This window comes from Suncus etruscus, chromosome 3 (genome assembly GCF_024139225.1).
Source record: "Suncus etruscus isolate mSunEtr1 chromosome 3, mSunEtr1.pri.cur, whole genome shotgun sequence".
Taxonomy (NCBI): domain Eukaryota; kingdom Metazoa; phylum Chordata; class Mammalia; order Eulipotyphla; family Soricidae; genus Suncus; species Suncus etruscus.
Window position 1 is genome coordinate 163,086,165 of NC_064850.1, and position 15,055 is coordinate 163,101,219.

Consider the following 15,055-nt stretch of genomic DNA (forward strand, 5'->3'; position numbering starts at 1 on the left):
ATTTGATTTCTCATGCGGGGGGGGGGGGACTTTAAAAGTAAGGGGGAAATTTTTTGATTCTTATGTAAAACAATTGGCCCTTAACATGTTGAAAGCTAAGTCAAAGCTACACAGAAACAGAATTGAATAAATGCACCTGGAATAGTTTCTTGTCTACCCACAGGTTCCTTCTTCCTAGCTGCAATGTTCTTTATACCTTTTCAGTTGATTGTCACATTTTTTTATTGGGGGAGGAATCATAATTGTATTTTTTCTAATTTTTGGAGGGTTTCCCCTATGCTAACATTTACTTACTAAAATATTTTGTTTCATTTGGGAATTATATCTAAAAAAAGGCATCATCTGAGAACAGATAAATTTTCCAACTGACAGTTTTTTCCCTGTTATTCTTTAAGCCTTCCAACCTTCTGACTTGTGGGCCAACCACTCTGAGAATACCTGTAATTCAGGCTTTCAGCTGTGGCCCACACCTAAGGCCTGAAGAATTCAGTCTCAGACACTTAAAATTCCCCCTGACTTACTAGCTGCCTCCATATTCTACATACTTGTTCTTTCTGGTAGAAGACCCTACAATGGAGATTATTTATCCATATACTTTTTTCTTATAAACCACTTTCTGGGTGCTAAATACTTTCACAGTCTGATAATTTTACAGATGCCCTGACATGCCAGTTTCAGAAACCCTGCCCTGGGATTGTCAGTGGTTTCCTAGAATCATTTCAGACTTTCAGAGTTCCAAAGTAATATCCTCTTCCACAGTTACTTTGGCCTTACTTCACCTTGAGGTTGGCATGTGAAGCAGCCTCGGGAACTCCTCATTGAATCTTTGCTAGAGGTTACTCCCACCTGGAGCCTCTTGACCAACCAACAGGAGAAATTTCTTTCATTTTGAAGATGGGGGGGGGGAGTAGTTTTGCTTTTCATAAACCAGTTTATTTTTATCTTAAGAACACTCTGACCTTTATAAAGGATCATGTTTCCCTTTTTACTTTAGCCACAAGAAAGCTAAAAGACACATTTGCAAGCCAGATTTGGCAGCTTGAATAGGATTATAGGATAGGTTTTTCTGTGAGCTAGCCTGATATTTCCTATGTACTTAACTCTACATTCAATATCCTGTATAATTTCTAAAACAAACTGGCAGATAGATACTATTATTATACTCTCTTTATAGCAAAAGAAATTGTGTTTTGCAGACATTAAATAAATTGTCCAAAATCCTGCATAATGAGTAGCACAGGTGGATTCTATCTCACTTTCATGGATCTTAATTATCTCCTGCCTGAGTTATTCTAATGAACATTTAATTGATTCCCAGCATCTAGTCCATCTACACTACTTTTAGAATTATCTTTTAGCATCTTGTTATAAATTTAATGCAATTAACGAATATTTCTAAAATACAGTATGTCTAGTACTTCTCTGGAAATGTACTATCAAGTGAATAGCCAAAGACACCTATGACCTCTGTTCTCACAGAAAGTGTATTTAAGTAGAGAAATTAAATCAGTTAATCACATAAATGATAATATAATAATAAACATAAAAATGCTAAAAATGAATCTTCCTTCTTGAAAAAGACATGCCTAAACCCTAAATCCTTGACTAAAATTAGAGAACTTTTCATGAGACTTATCTGAGTTAAAATATGCATATGGGACATAGAGATAGGGTATTAAGACTGAACCATGGAATACAATATAATATAAAATAATATTTTCAGGAGTCCATTTTTGATTTAAACACCATGGTTACAAGGTTACTCATAATAGTTTTTTCCCAGATAAAGTTGTTCATGATTAAGTTACATTCATACAATGTATAATATACAATATAATAATATTTTAGGACTCCATTTTTATTTTTTTAAGTAATTTTATTTTTAGAGTACCTTTAGTTAGAAATATCATGCAATGAAACCCACAAAAGACATACATATAGAAACCTGTGTATTACAGCACTTAAATACTTCCTGCCCCAATATACAAACATTTACCTGGGAATGGTTCCACATTGTGAGCTAACAAGTGACTTCTTTAGGTCTTTATGTACAGGTGAGAAAAGTGCCTTCTTTCTGAACCTGATGTTCCCCAGAGACACAGATCCTTAACTTTCAGCTTAAGACAGGACCAATGGCCAGCTGGCATCAAGAGCAATCTCAGGAGAGCCTTTTTTTGGGGGAGTTTATTGCACACATCTGCTTGATTTGGAACCCTATCCTCTTTACAGAGTCCCTCCCCTTCAATCTCCAGAAGGTTGAAGCTTCCTCCTCCTTCCTCTGGAGACACTCTGAAATTCTCTTCAGGTGGGAGTCAGGAGGTGGATCATCCAAATTTGTTGTTATGGGAAGCTGGAAATCAGGAAGCACATGTGCTGTGTGCTGTGAAGGTGCCAGTTCCAGGCAGGTCCCAATGGTCTCTCTGCAACTTTAAGAAAGTATGCTCATATTGTGGTCCTCTTTCTCCATTTTGTATTGACTAACTTGGTACCTGGAGTGATGGTTAGTGTTGGACCTTCTGGACCTTTAAGAAAGGTGAAAGTATAGCTCAATTTTTATTACTTCCTTACGTTTCTTCTGGAAAATCAGAAAGCATCAGGGAAGGAGGCTTCAAGAGTACTAACCCTGAAGCTTCTGGATTGATAGCTTTCACTCTCCATTTTTTATTTAAACACCATGGTTACCAGGTTACTCATAATACAGTTTTTTCCCAGATAAAGTTGTTCATGATTAAGTTATATTCATATACTGTATAACAACCTTCACCAGTGTACATTTCCTGCCACCAACGTCAACAGTTTCCCTCTCACCTTTTATGATGCCTTCTTGCCTCCCATTTACCCTCTTCCATCTGCCTCTAAGGCAGGCATTTTACTTCACTTCCTCCCTCTCTATCATACATATATATAATGTATATGTATATGTATATATATGTATATATATACACACACACACACACACACACATTCCCCCTCTCTCTTTTCTTTTGTGACATTGTGCTTTTTACTACTGCAAATGAAGGGGTGCCATGAATGTCCTTTCTACATTAGCATAAGGTCCTCAATAGAGAAAACATTGAGAAAAAAATTTAATTAAATGATAATTCAAGGTTGAATAGGGAAGCAACTAGATGGATTTTAGTTATTTGGGTTTTACTTCTATCAAATACCATTGATTTTAAATTATAATTGTACATTTGTTTGGCATTTCCTTGCCTACTAATCATGCCATAGCCTCTAGGTGCCCTTTTCTGTTGCTTCACAAGATTGGGAATGCGATTGGATCAATGGCTTGGTTGCTGCTGCTGCTGCTGCTGCTGACATCTCTTTCTCTCTTAGACAGCGCAAGGATGAGCTGGAACAGAGGATGTCTGCTCTCCAGGAGAGCCGGCGAGAGCTAATGGTTCAGCTAGAGGGTCTCATGAAGCTTCTAAAGGTAAGATATTTCAAATAAATAATCCTTAAACCTGTGATTTTGGCATTCGTAAAATGTTTTGCACATAATATGCCATGATTTTTTTCAATTATCATAGGTAATTGCCCAAAAGTGCCCTTTTAGGTTCAGATTCAAATAGAAGGTCCTTTCCTAGACACAGAAAACAATATTAATGATCGGTTAGAATTCATTCTCACACATCTAGAACCAGAATACTGAGTGCATTGTGGGGCAACTTTTTCTTAATTTACTTCCATTCCTTATGTCCTTAAGTGAAAGAAAACTGACACTTTTAGATAAATTATAGAACTATTTTAGCTTTCAACAATTCTAACTAAATTGAATAGAAGCTCATATCTAATGCAGAAAAGTAAGATTCTGCCATTGAACAATCATGTTGATTATTGCTTAATTAAGAGGGATGACTTTGTGAATTTCAAAATAGTTAATCCCCCAGCTGTGTAGTTTTCACAAGCTATGTAACTTCTATAGATTTTAAATGGAAATTGAAATATTTTTCTTGATATGCATTGAGAGAGGGTAATAAGATGATCTACAGAGGCCCTCTACAGATTACTATATTGTTTTATTTTCATTCAGCAATGCATTCTTCCTTTAATTTTTTTGCATTCTTCTTCTAATAAATCCTTTGTTCTATTCTTTAATATGTGCTCAATTACATGCCCCATGGAAACAACGTGGGGCCATAAGTCCAAAGTCAATAGATGTGCTAGTGCCATGTGGTCATCCTGCCAAATGGAAACAAGTATGAACCAATATGGATTGGAAATGGATTAAACTTAAAATAGGAATTGAAACTTCTGATAGAATAATGAAGGGGAAAACCCTCACTGCAGCTCATGTATGAGACCAAATATATGCCACCTCCCTGCTGTATCATCACTTATTTGCTTCTATAATGTGTGTTCTCTTTTTCTTTGTTTTTTCCCCTTTTCTTTCTTTTCCCACTTTAGGTTTTTTTTCTTTATTTTATTCCATGTTCTTTTCATTCTTTTCTTACTTTACTTACATAGCAATTTTTTTTGTTGAATATATTGAATTTGGGGCATTGTGATAAATGTAATACTTCTTCCTTTTGTTTTGGTGATGTTTTTAGTTTCAATTATTTGATCTTTTTCTGTCATCAGTGTTGGGAATTTTTACTAAACAAAACTTACTTTCCAATGTATTAGACATGTGAAATATAGAATTCAATTTTTATTGTAATTTAGAAGTTAAGACAACTTTAAAAAGCAATTATCTCTTGCTTTGGTGTTTTTAAAAAAATTTGATGAATCAAAAAAAGCTGTTTCTACTTTTCTTTCTAAATATACCATATTAAGAGGGCCAATTGCTAGTTTCCTTTCACTGAAATACAAGAAGCTTAGAAAGAACAACCAACATATAATTCTACAGTTTATGTCACCATAGTGGTGATCTTGGAGTGTGTTAAGCAATAAATCTCTTGGCTTCAACTGACTCTAACAGAACATAGTGTATTGTGTCAAGATATGAGATTATGTTAAAAGTGAAGAAAAGAGATGAGTCTGCAGTCTAATACCTAAATAGACTTGGCATTAGCTATCTGAGGAGGAAAAGTCTTGACCTGCTATCAAAGCAATGTCGATGTCTCCCCCTTTACCTCATCTTGTATTTCTTCACACTGTGTACATGCTCTTATTGGAACCGTGGGTAATCTAACTATTATTGATTCAATCTTTCTGTAGGAAGAAGAACTGAAGCAGGGAGTAAGTTATGTTCCCTACTGCAGGTCTTAACTAACAGTGGAGGGCCTGCCATCCTGCCGGTTTTTTGGTTTTTTGTTTTTTTTTTTTTCATTGCTTTTGCCTCTAATGTGTGTTCATGCTTCAGTTTGGAAAGAGGAAAAGAAACCATACTAATTTGCTTCTTTTTCAATGTAGTTGCTTGAATTGAGATATATAAAATTGAGCATTTTATAACCATTGCTACTGTCAGCACTGAAAAGAAGACCTAAAAGAGGGAACAAATTGTAACTTGTTGGAAACTTTTCAGATCTCCCAGGTCTTAGTTTCAAAGCAGTTTTATGTCTATCTGAATTACGGATCAGAGGCTTCTCTTACTAGAAAAATTTTCACCACAGTCACTAACCAAAGCTCCCCTAGGTGAAACCCACAACATTCACACGTCAACTTTGACATACTCTCACTCATGAAAATTCATCTCAGTTTCCATCTTACTAAAAAGATGTTGAACCTTTTGTTTAAAAAAACAGTCAATTGCATCTCTTTTCATGACATAATTATTAAGACCTGTTCCCCTCTACACACACAAATGTGTTCATTTAATCTTAGGTAAGACTGAACTAAATAATTATTTGTTCCCCCTTTAGTTCTTCCCAAGAAGAATTCCTACTGTTGGTTGAATATCAAAAGAATCTGTCTTTTTAGCCTTTCTCTTATCACGAAGAACCTATCTGCCCAGGGAGTTCAGGAAATCTTTCTCTGGACTTTCATCTCTAAAAATTGGGGATTGTGACATTCTAGATCTTAAATTGATGTCTAACCCTGTGGTCAGGGTCAAAAGTCAGCAGAGGGAGCAGCCTACTCAGAAAATAATAGTAATAATAAAATAGAAACAAAATAAAAGCAGCTTTCATTTCAAGTGCATGTACCAAGCTGTGTATGAAAATATATTCCATGTGCTAGTATTATTAAACATATTTTTCACAGTATTTCCATGGATCAATTAGGAGCGCAGCCTCTGTCCAATTTCAACCTGTTTATTCTTCTGTATTCTCTTTCCAATGATTTATTGTGAGTGTTGTGTATAACAAATAATGTTTGCAAAATGCTGAACACATTTTAATTCTCATTCCCATGGTCTGTAAAGAAAAAAAAGGAAAGTGTAAAACTTATCTGTAATGTCAGACAATAAAGACAATGTATTACATGATTTTGTATTTTGTGGAAAAAGAGTTACTTCACTGAAGTCAGATTTTAATAAGACCTGTCCCCAGGTAAAAGACACATATTTACAGCCTATATAAAGACCATAAATGCCTATATGGGATGTTATCTTTGTATTTGCACACTTAGATCATGGTAAAAAGAAAAAAGCTTTCCTAGATATTTCTCTCTGCAAACAGTCTCTTTCTTTCCTGTCTCTTCGCATGTACATCAAAAAGGGAAATAAAGCTCAAATATCACCTCCCACTTTTAGTAAAAAGAGAGGACAATCAGCCTATAGTGCATTGACATTACTTTAGCTATTTCCTTAGGGGACCCTCTTCTTCACTATTTCCCAATGTAGCCTGAAAAGGCTCAGTGGACAAGGAGATTCATGAACAGATGTATACCTAGATCCCAACCATGGCACTGTCTTGGATAACTGTAGCAAGCTGCCTTGTCGACGACTTCCTCTCCACTGAGCTTGCAACAGCTGCCTGGAAGGTCAGACAACAGCAGTTCTGCTGAGCAGCTACTTAAGTATCATTAGTGCTAACACCTAGATGTGGAAGTGCATCTCTGGGTGGGTCCAGGAAGAGTTCGACTGTTTTACTCATTTATTTATTTGCTCTTAAGTGCAGCACTTATTTTTTTTTTCAAAAAGGCACAAAAAGAAAAAACAAACAATGGTTTCATAAACCTAAAAATGAAAGCACAGAGCATGCAAATATGCCAACCATCAGGGACATGAGTATCATTCTGAGTGTTCTGGAATGTGGCCAACCGTGGAAACATGAAGGGTGATTTCATCAGAACAGAAATGCTAGTTCTGAGGGGACTAAAATCTCTGTTGATGTAAAATCTAAAAAGAAAATTTTCATTTGGAGTTTAGTAGAAGTGGCTGATTCTTTTTTTTTTTTTTTTTTTTTGGGTGTGGTTTTTGGATCACACCCGGCAGTGCTCAGGGGTTATTCCTGGCTCCAGGCTCAGAAATTGCTCCTGGCAGGCACGGGGAACCATCTGGGGGCGCCAGGATTCGAACTGATGACCTCCTGCATGAAAGGCAAACGCCTTGCCTCCATGTTATCTCTCCAGCCCCAAGTAGCTGATTCTTATATTGACCATCAGTCAAAATAAAAATAGGTAAAACCCCATATGAAGAAGTTGCACATGGAAAAAAGCAAGTGTCATTCAAACCTATAGAGTCTTCTTGATATAACATGATCTAAGGAGAGAATTTAGAGGTTTTATTTGGGCATCTGCTTCTAAATTCTGTTATGTTTTTACTTATGACCCTTTCCCTTCTGGGACAGTCTCTGTAAAACCAAATTTAAGACATGCACACAGCAACTTGTGCTTGATTGAGTAATCTCTACTTGTTTTATCATAAGTCTGTGTCATTCAATGTGTTTTATTATATGGGTATATATAATTCTGACTATATTGTTTCTTGTTTGAAGTAATGCATGAATTTATCCCCCTTGAGGAAACAACCTAATTTTTAAATAAAAAGAAAAATAGTGCCTGTAATATAATATGAATATGATATCATGAGCAATAAATTTTTTTACAAAAATTGAATGAAAATTATCCTACCCTCTTTCTTCTTTGTGTATTTTTAAGATTTATTTATATAACCGTAAAAAGAACACTCATAAAATGTTGAAAACCATAGGTAGCTAGACCATAATTAATTGCAGTGTTTGTGGCAAATTTTATGTGGCAAATATGATGTCCCAGTCCAAAACCAAAAATCCTGACATTGAGTTCAGAATGTAAGGTCTCAATAATAATTTCCTTACAAAGATTACTTAAATGAGATCTGAATTCTACTGTTTCCAACTCTTCACTCTGTTATAAAATCTTGAGCAAACCAACTAACTTCCTGTTCATTTGTTTCAAATATACTGATAATAAATGGCTTACAGAGTTATGGACGACAGTTAAAAGATAAGAGATGCTTTATTGAACACTATCTGCATGTTAATGAATTACATATGTGTATATACATACAACTCTACACACAGCTTTGTGACATTTTAATCTGATCTAGGCTTCCATATACATATTCAATTCTTACAGCTGTCACAATCAGAACAAGAAGGTTAGGTGTCATTTTCAAATTTTATCTCCTGCTCTATTCTATTCGCTGTTAACATCTGGCTAGCCCATTTTCCAAATAAGTTACAGAATATGAGTAGGCCAGGAATGATTCATTTTGCCAGTGTTGGTTAGACCTTCTCTTGTTCATCCTCTCTAGTGTTATGCTACCAGTGCATATCAGATATGCATATCAGATGCGATCAAAATTGAGGGGTGGAGTAGATAATACACCTCATGAATATTTAAGTAGATTGTAAGGAGCAACATCTAATGTTCAAAAATATTCCCTCCCAAACTAACTGACTCCCTCTCTTCCTCTCTTCTGTATGTGTGTCTGCCTCTCTCTTTCCCTTCTTATCCCTTCCCTATTTGTTTTATTTTTCAGTTAAAGATAATTTATTCTAGAAGAGAAAACTTGTTTTTCTGCTTAAAACCCTTGGAAGATGGCCCTCTAGTTTAGGATAAAGCCTGGGTCTCTCTGACTGACATTGGAGGCTTCCAGTCTGTCTCTAGTTCCTCCCAATCTCTTTTTTTGTTGTTGTTGTTGTTTGTTTCTGGGCCATACCTGTTTGACGCTCAAGGGTTACTCCTGGCTATGCACTCAGAAATCGCCCCTGGCTTGGGGGGGCCATATGGGACACCAGGGTCTGTCCTACACTAGCACTTGCAAGGTAGACACCTTACCTCTAGTGCCACCTTCCCGGCCCCTCCCAACCTCTTTCTACTCCCCATGTCAGCAAATCCTAAATGCATGGCCCTCATACCCATTATCTACCTCATGATATTCCAAAGGCTGGAATGTCCTCCTCTCACCTAATACTTTTTTTCTGTCAGGAAATCTCTACGGTTAAAACCCACATCAAATAATATGTCTTTCCTGACCAGTAAGGATTAAACATTATTGATTTCCTCATGATATTTTGTACATAATTCCTTTTCAAAGCCTAATTAATGAAATTCATATCAATGTGTTTCTTTCCACCAGTGAATTTGTATTAGAAGAAAGAATGAGAAGGCTGCTGAATAGAGATAAACATTGCTCTGCCGTTTATCTTTGGAGGCTGCTAAGTAAAACTGGCCCTGATATAGACAAGCATGAGAGGCAGACTTTTCAGATTCCATTGCAGGGATAAATGATACCCCAGACTAAGATCTCACTCTCTCTAACTACTCCACCATTTCTCCAGGGTGTGTTTGTTTAGCAATATACATTTGGCCCTTTCCTTTAACCCTCCTTTCTGGTGCTGGTGAAACCAAGTTACTTCCTGGAAAAAAATTTTAATATGTAAAGATCTTGTCAGACTGCTTAAAAATTGATACATGCATGTTGAGTGGACTCAGGATAGAGTGTAGAAATAAATTTTTCATTTATTCTCTAGGAAGGGAGCTATTTAAAATTTGCCAACCATGATATATGTTTTCCTTCTTCCATAAATCAACTCTCTCCTCAGGAATTTTAGATCTATATATTGATCTGCATGGACCATTGTCCCTTAAGTCTTTGCTCCATTAATCATGGAGTCATTTCCAGGAAAGGATGCTCCCCCAGATAACTCACTCTCACTCTTCTCAAACTGCTAGCAGACAGCCAGTCTCTATGTGCAGGCCAGTCTCCTTTTGGCAAGGATCACAGCTCCAGAAAGGATCACTCCTCAAAACCACCACAGACCCAAAGGCAACTATCCTTTTCAAGTAGCCCCACAAAAACAGAATAGAAAAGGAAGGATAAATGGGGTTCCCAGCAGAAATTAATGGAAGCTTCACTGCACCAAACTAGACAGTGTCCTAACAAGGAGAGATGAGGCCATGGTTGCCCAGAGAACTACATTCCTAGACTTAAAAGTGCAAATGAAGTCTGGACATGACCTGAGAAATAACAGTTTATGTGGAAAATGTAGGTGAATCTTTTCTCTGGCACAGAATCTTCCACCTAAATTCATCATAAACTACTTAAAATTATACCAATTAGCAATTCATCTGGGAGTTGGTGGCTAGCCATCACATATTGATATAATTTAAATTCATTTTATTGTTTTTCCCTTTACCACAGAACTAACTACCTTTTATTTTTCTCTTAACACAGAACCACCAATATAAGTTTTGAAAAAAGGATGCAGACAGAAAGAAAAAGGGAAAGTTGGCTGGGGAGAGCAGATTTTAAGCAGGGAGATATGAGACTAGAACACCAAAGACAAACACAGTGCCCTCGGCAAAATAGGAGAGGTTGGCTCATAGAAAGAGGTTAAAGGGAACCAGAGAGATAATCTAGCAGTCATGATACTTGCCTTACACATGACCAACCTCGGTTCAATCCCTAGTACCACATAATGTCTCCCCAGCCCTGCTAGAGTGATCCCTGAGCACTAAACTCGGAGTAAGCCCTGAGAACTGTTGATGTGGCCATAAAACAAACAAAAATAAAAAAGAAGGAGGAAAGAGGTTAGATAGATGGGACCTGGTGTTCAAAGGGGAGAAAGGCTGCATGAATACCCTATACCTTGAGTGCTTCATCGTATAAGCACAAGCAGAGTTGGTGGCAAGATAGGCCCCAGCATGGCCATTGACATAGTGCTTTGCACCCCTGCACCTGCCATGTCTGGGTTAAGTGGAAGCTCTAGGCCCCACCTCTATCAGCATTCATGATGGGTCCAAGGCCCACACCTCCTCAGCCTACAGGTTGCACAACTTTCTACATTTAGGGAAGCATAAATGGAAGTGTATGTAGGTTAGCAACAGTGCTGAGAAGCAGCTGTGGTATCCAGAGAAAGCCAAGAACCTATCCACTAAAGAGAATTTGACTGAGTTATTATCAATTATCCCATGGGATAAATGGGATAAAAGACAAACACAGGGCCCTCAGAATAGAAAAGGAGAGGTTGGCTCACAGAAAGAGGTTGGAGGGAATCAGAGAGATAATCTAGCAGGCAGGATGCTTGCCTTACACATGACCAACCTGGGTTCAGTCCCTAGCACCACATATGTGCCCTGCCAGAGTGATCCCTGAGCACTAAACTAGGAGTAAGCCTTGAGTGAGCACTGCTGGTGTGGCCATAAAACACCCAAAATAAATAAATAAGGAAAAAGATTAGAAAGGTGGGGCCTTTTATCAATTATCCCATCTGAGCCTTAGTTTTTGCTCAGCTGAAAACTGGAAAGAAAAAATTGTCTTATATGATTTTTTAGAAGAATTAAGTGAGCTATGGGGGATTAAAGTGCTTTACAGGTTTTAAATTGTGATCCTGGTATAAACTATTATCATTCCTGATTGTTCACTGATGACTAAGAAAGTGCATTTGAAAATGCATTAAATACTACTGATAAGCTAGAAAAGCAGAGTTGTAGGTGAAGAGGAAGAGGAATATATAAGGACAGGGAACAACTCTGAGGGTTCTGCCTGAAAGGAATATACAGCAGGCATTGCCATGTGGAAGCAAGCTCTTAGGGCAATATATGAATCTCATTCATAAGCTATAGTCATTTGTACCCTTAAGGCATGCAGAGCACTGGGTCAGGGGCTAGGTCAACCACTCTGGCTCTATGACCCGAGCAATTCCTTTCTCCCCTCTGAGCAACAGAGTCTACGCCTAGACATTTATATTTACGGATAACTATTTTCTTGGGTCTTGGAGAGAATTCAATGAGAATCTATATGAAAAATCAAAATATTGAAGAAGTACACCTCAAATGTAAAATCATATATGGCTGGGCCTGGAGAGCTAGCTCAGCGGTGCTTGCCTTGCAAGCAGCCGATCCAGAACCTTAGGTGGTTGGTTCGAATCCCGGTGTTCCATATGGTCCCCCGTGCCTGCCAGGAGCTATTTCTGAGCAGACAGCCAGGAGTAACCCCTGAACACGGCCGGGTGTGACCAAAAAAAAAACAAAACAAAAAAAATCATATATGGCTGACATAGGAAGCAGGGGGTTGCTGTAGTAGCTCACAAGCAAAGATTTCGTGGTTCTAAAATTGAGCTGCCTGGAGCTGGAGCGATAGTGCAGCGGTATGGCATTTGCCTTGCACGTGGCTGACCTAGGACAGACCTCAGTTCAATCCCCGGCGTCCTATATGGTCCCACAAGCCAGGAGCGATTTCGGAGTGCAGAGCCAGGAGTAACCCCTGAGCGTTACCGGGTGTGACCTCAAAACCAAAAAAATAAAATAAAATTGAGCTGCCAAAGTTTGGGGAAAACCAACCTTTCTTTAAGCAGACTGAGGTTCACTGCAAAGCATCTTGAGCAGGCAAAGTTCTCTTCCTGGGGCCTGGACAGTCCAGTACAAGGTACTGTTGAGAGTGAAAGAATGGAGCCCTCACCCCAAAGCATCACATGAATTATTGGCTGTTTTCTGTTTGAGTGTCCTTTTTCTATTCTGGATGTTTCTCAACTTACAATTTGACTTAAATGTGTGATACCGAGCCCTGGAAAGCTAACTGCATGTTGCCATGTTAACAGGACTAAGGTGTGTTTTAACTGCAAGCAGTTGAGCCCACAGCAAAGATCTAAATTGAGCATTCAAGGGCACGCCTAGAGTTTGAATGGTTGATGGTGAATCTCTGGGCTGGCTATGGGGAAGTCTACCTTCTCCCTGGTCAGATCCCACAGACTGACATGGCATTAACTACTATGAATACATAAACTGTTGTGAACACACTTGAGATTCTCCATGAATTTTCCTATATGACTGATTTCTTTCACAAACTAATTATTAATACAGAAAATGTCTTATCAAGACGCCTCATTGTACAGACAGAGCCATGAAGTTCAAGGAGTGATCACTTCAGAACAGTTTCATGGCCCGGGGTTTTTTGTGCAGAGTTTTCAGATGTCTTCTCCTTTCTTTGCTTTATTTATTCTAAATCCCCACTATTCTTATGGTACTGCGAAGAGGCCATTTCTTCTTCAGGAATCAATAGCCAACAATTCAGGAAAGAAGATGTATTTTTCTCCTCCATTTAAATCTCTGAATTGCAGAGTAATTTGACAATACAATTCTTACTGTAAAACAGAGATTAAAAAAATTTATGCCAGGGCTATAGGCTAGATAGATAGTACAGCAGAAGATAGACAGGGGCTTGCCTTGCACACAACTGACCGGGTTCAATTTTCAGTATCCCATATGGTCAACTGAGCACCACCACGAGTGATTCCTGAATGAAGAGCCAGAGAGTAACCCTTGAACATTGCTCGGTGGCCCAAAAACAAAACAAAAACAACCACACCACATTTGAAACTTAAAATGCATATTATTGCATAATATCCATTAAACTATAAATAACTTTCTGAGGGACAAGAGAGATAGTACAACAGGTAAGGCATCTGCCTCACATGTGGATAACCTTGGTACAATCCCAAGCACCCTAGATAGTCCCTCTAGCTTGCCAGGAATAATTCCTGAGCACAAAGCTGGTAGTAAGCCCTGAGCACTGCCTAGTATAGACCCCAGAACAATCAATCAATAAATAATTCTCTGAAAGTCAACAGGTTGAAAACTTAGAATGTGAAAATCCATATCTATCTCAAAAATATAGTTTATATTTAAAACTCTCCTTTATTTTTTAATTTTTATTTTATATGTAACTTCCTTCAAGGAGAAGATACACACTTTGAAATAATCACTGCCTCAGAGACCACATTTATTATGGCACAATCTGGTACTGATACCCTAAGTTTCAATATACAACTCAAACTTTAGATTATATATTTAAATTTTTATTCTCTGTACCTACAAATAAAGTTTAGGGTTCCCCTCTCTGTTACAAATATTTTCTCTTATTTTGGAATCTCATTTTTAATATTTTTAACTTCTGATTTAACTTGGCATTTTGTGGGAAAACAAATTAATGATTGCCTTGTCTCTGCAGACGCAGGGGGCAGGCTCTCCTCGCTCCTCCCCCAGCCACACCATCAGCAGGCCCATCCCCATGCCTGTCCGGTCAGCATCAGCCTGCTCCACTCCGACTCACACACCTCAGGATTCTCTCACAGGGGTCGGGGGAGATGTGCAAGAGGCATTTGCACAAAGTAAGTGCTTGATGATTTTGTTATTATTGTGTCTTGTTCCTACTCAGTGAGTCACCAAGGCCTATTGAGTGTCCCAGCTGGAGTCCACAGAGACCCACCTTGAATATTCTAGGGAATTCCAGGACCTGTGTCAGATCCTGGCCTTCATGTTGTTCTGCCAGCTATGTTGTTTTTCATTTCGCATCTCACCTTCCTTTGGTGACTGCCTGATTCTCCTTCCCTTTTTCTTTTTCCCCTATTTTTGATTTTTTTCTTCATTAAGGGAAGGGAAATCTCTTCTCTTATATCCCACAAAAATTCACAGTACAGAGTTTAATATACTAGCCTTGCATGCTGATGACCTGGTTCCAGCACCACATGTGGCCCATGGCTTTCTTGAAATTAAGCAATCTCAGCTCTTTGACCCTCAGGTAACCAAGAATGACACTGAGCCATTTTACACATGCCCTAAGGAGTGAGTGCATCGGGGCTACTTAATAGAGGGACACAGGATAATCCAAGGTCACAGGATGTGACTTCTGTTTACAGACTGCTAGGCAAATGACTCTCCATTTGGAATTTTTTTTAACACTTTG

At 38.1% G+C, this 15,055-nt stretch overlaps 1 protein-coding gene across 6 annotated transcripts in view; it reads left to right on the forward strand.

Moving 5' to 3' along the window:
* The window catches only part of DTNA (dystrobrevin alpha), a 376,270-nt gene that overhangs the window by 346,684 nt on the left and 14,531 nt on the right, over positions 1–15,055 (forward strand). For 4 of the 6 annotated variants that reach the window (XM_049769646.1, XM_049769647.1, XM_049769649.1 and 1 more), the window contains 2 exons: positions 3,337–3,433; positions 14,321–14,480. In XM_049769646.1, the coding sequence (XP_049625603.1) occupies positions 3,337–3,433; positions 14,321–14,480 (257 nt within the window). Of the gene's footprint in view, positions 1–3,336; positions 3,434–5,160; positions 7,258–7,462; positions 7,951–14,320; positions 14,481–15,055 lie in introns of those variants that run through there. The other 2 variants (XR_007493790.1, XR_007493791.1) reach the window with 1 other exon arrangement.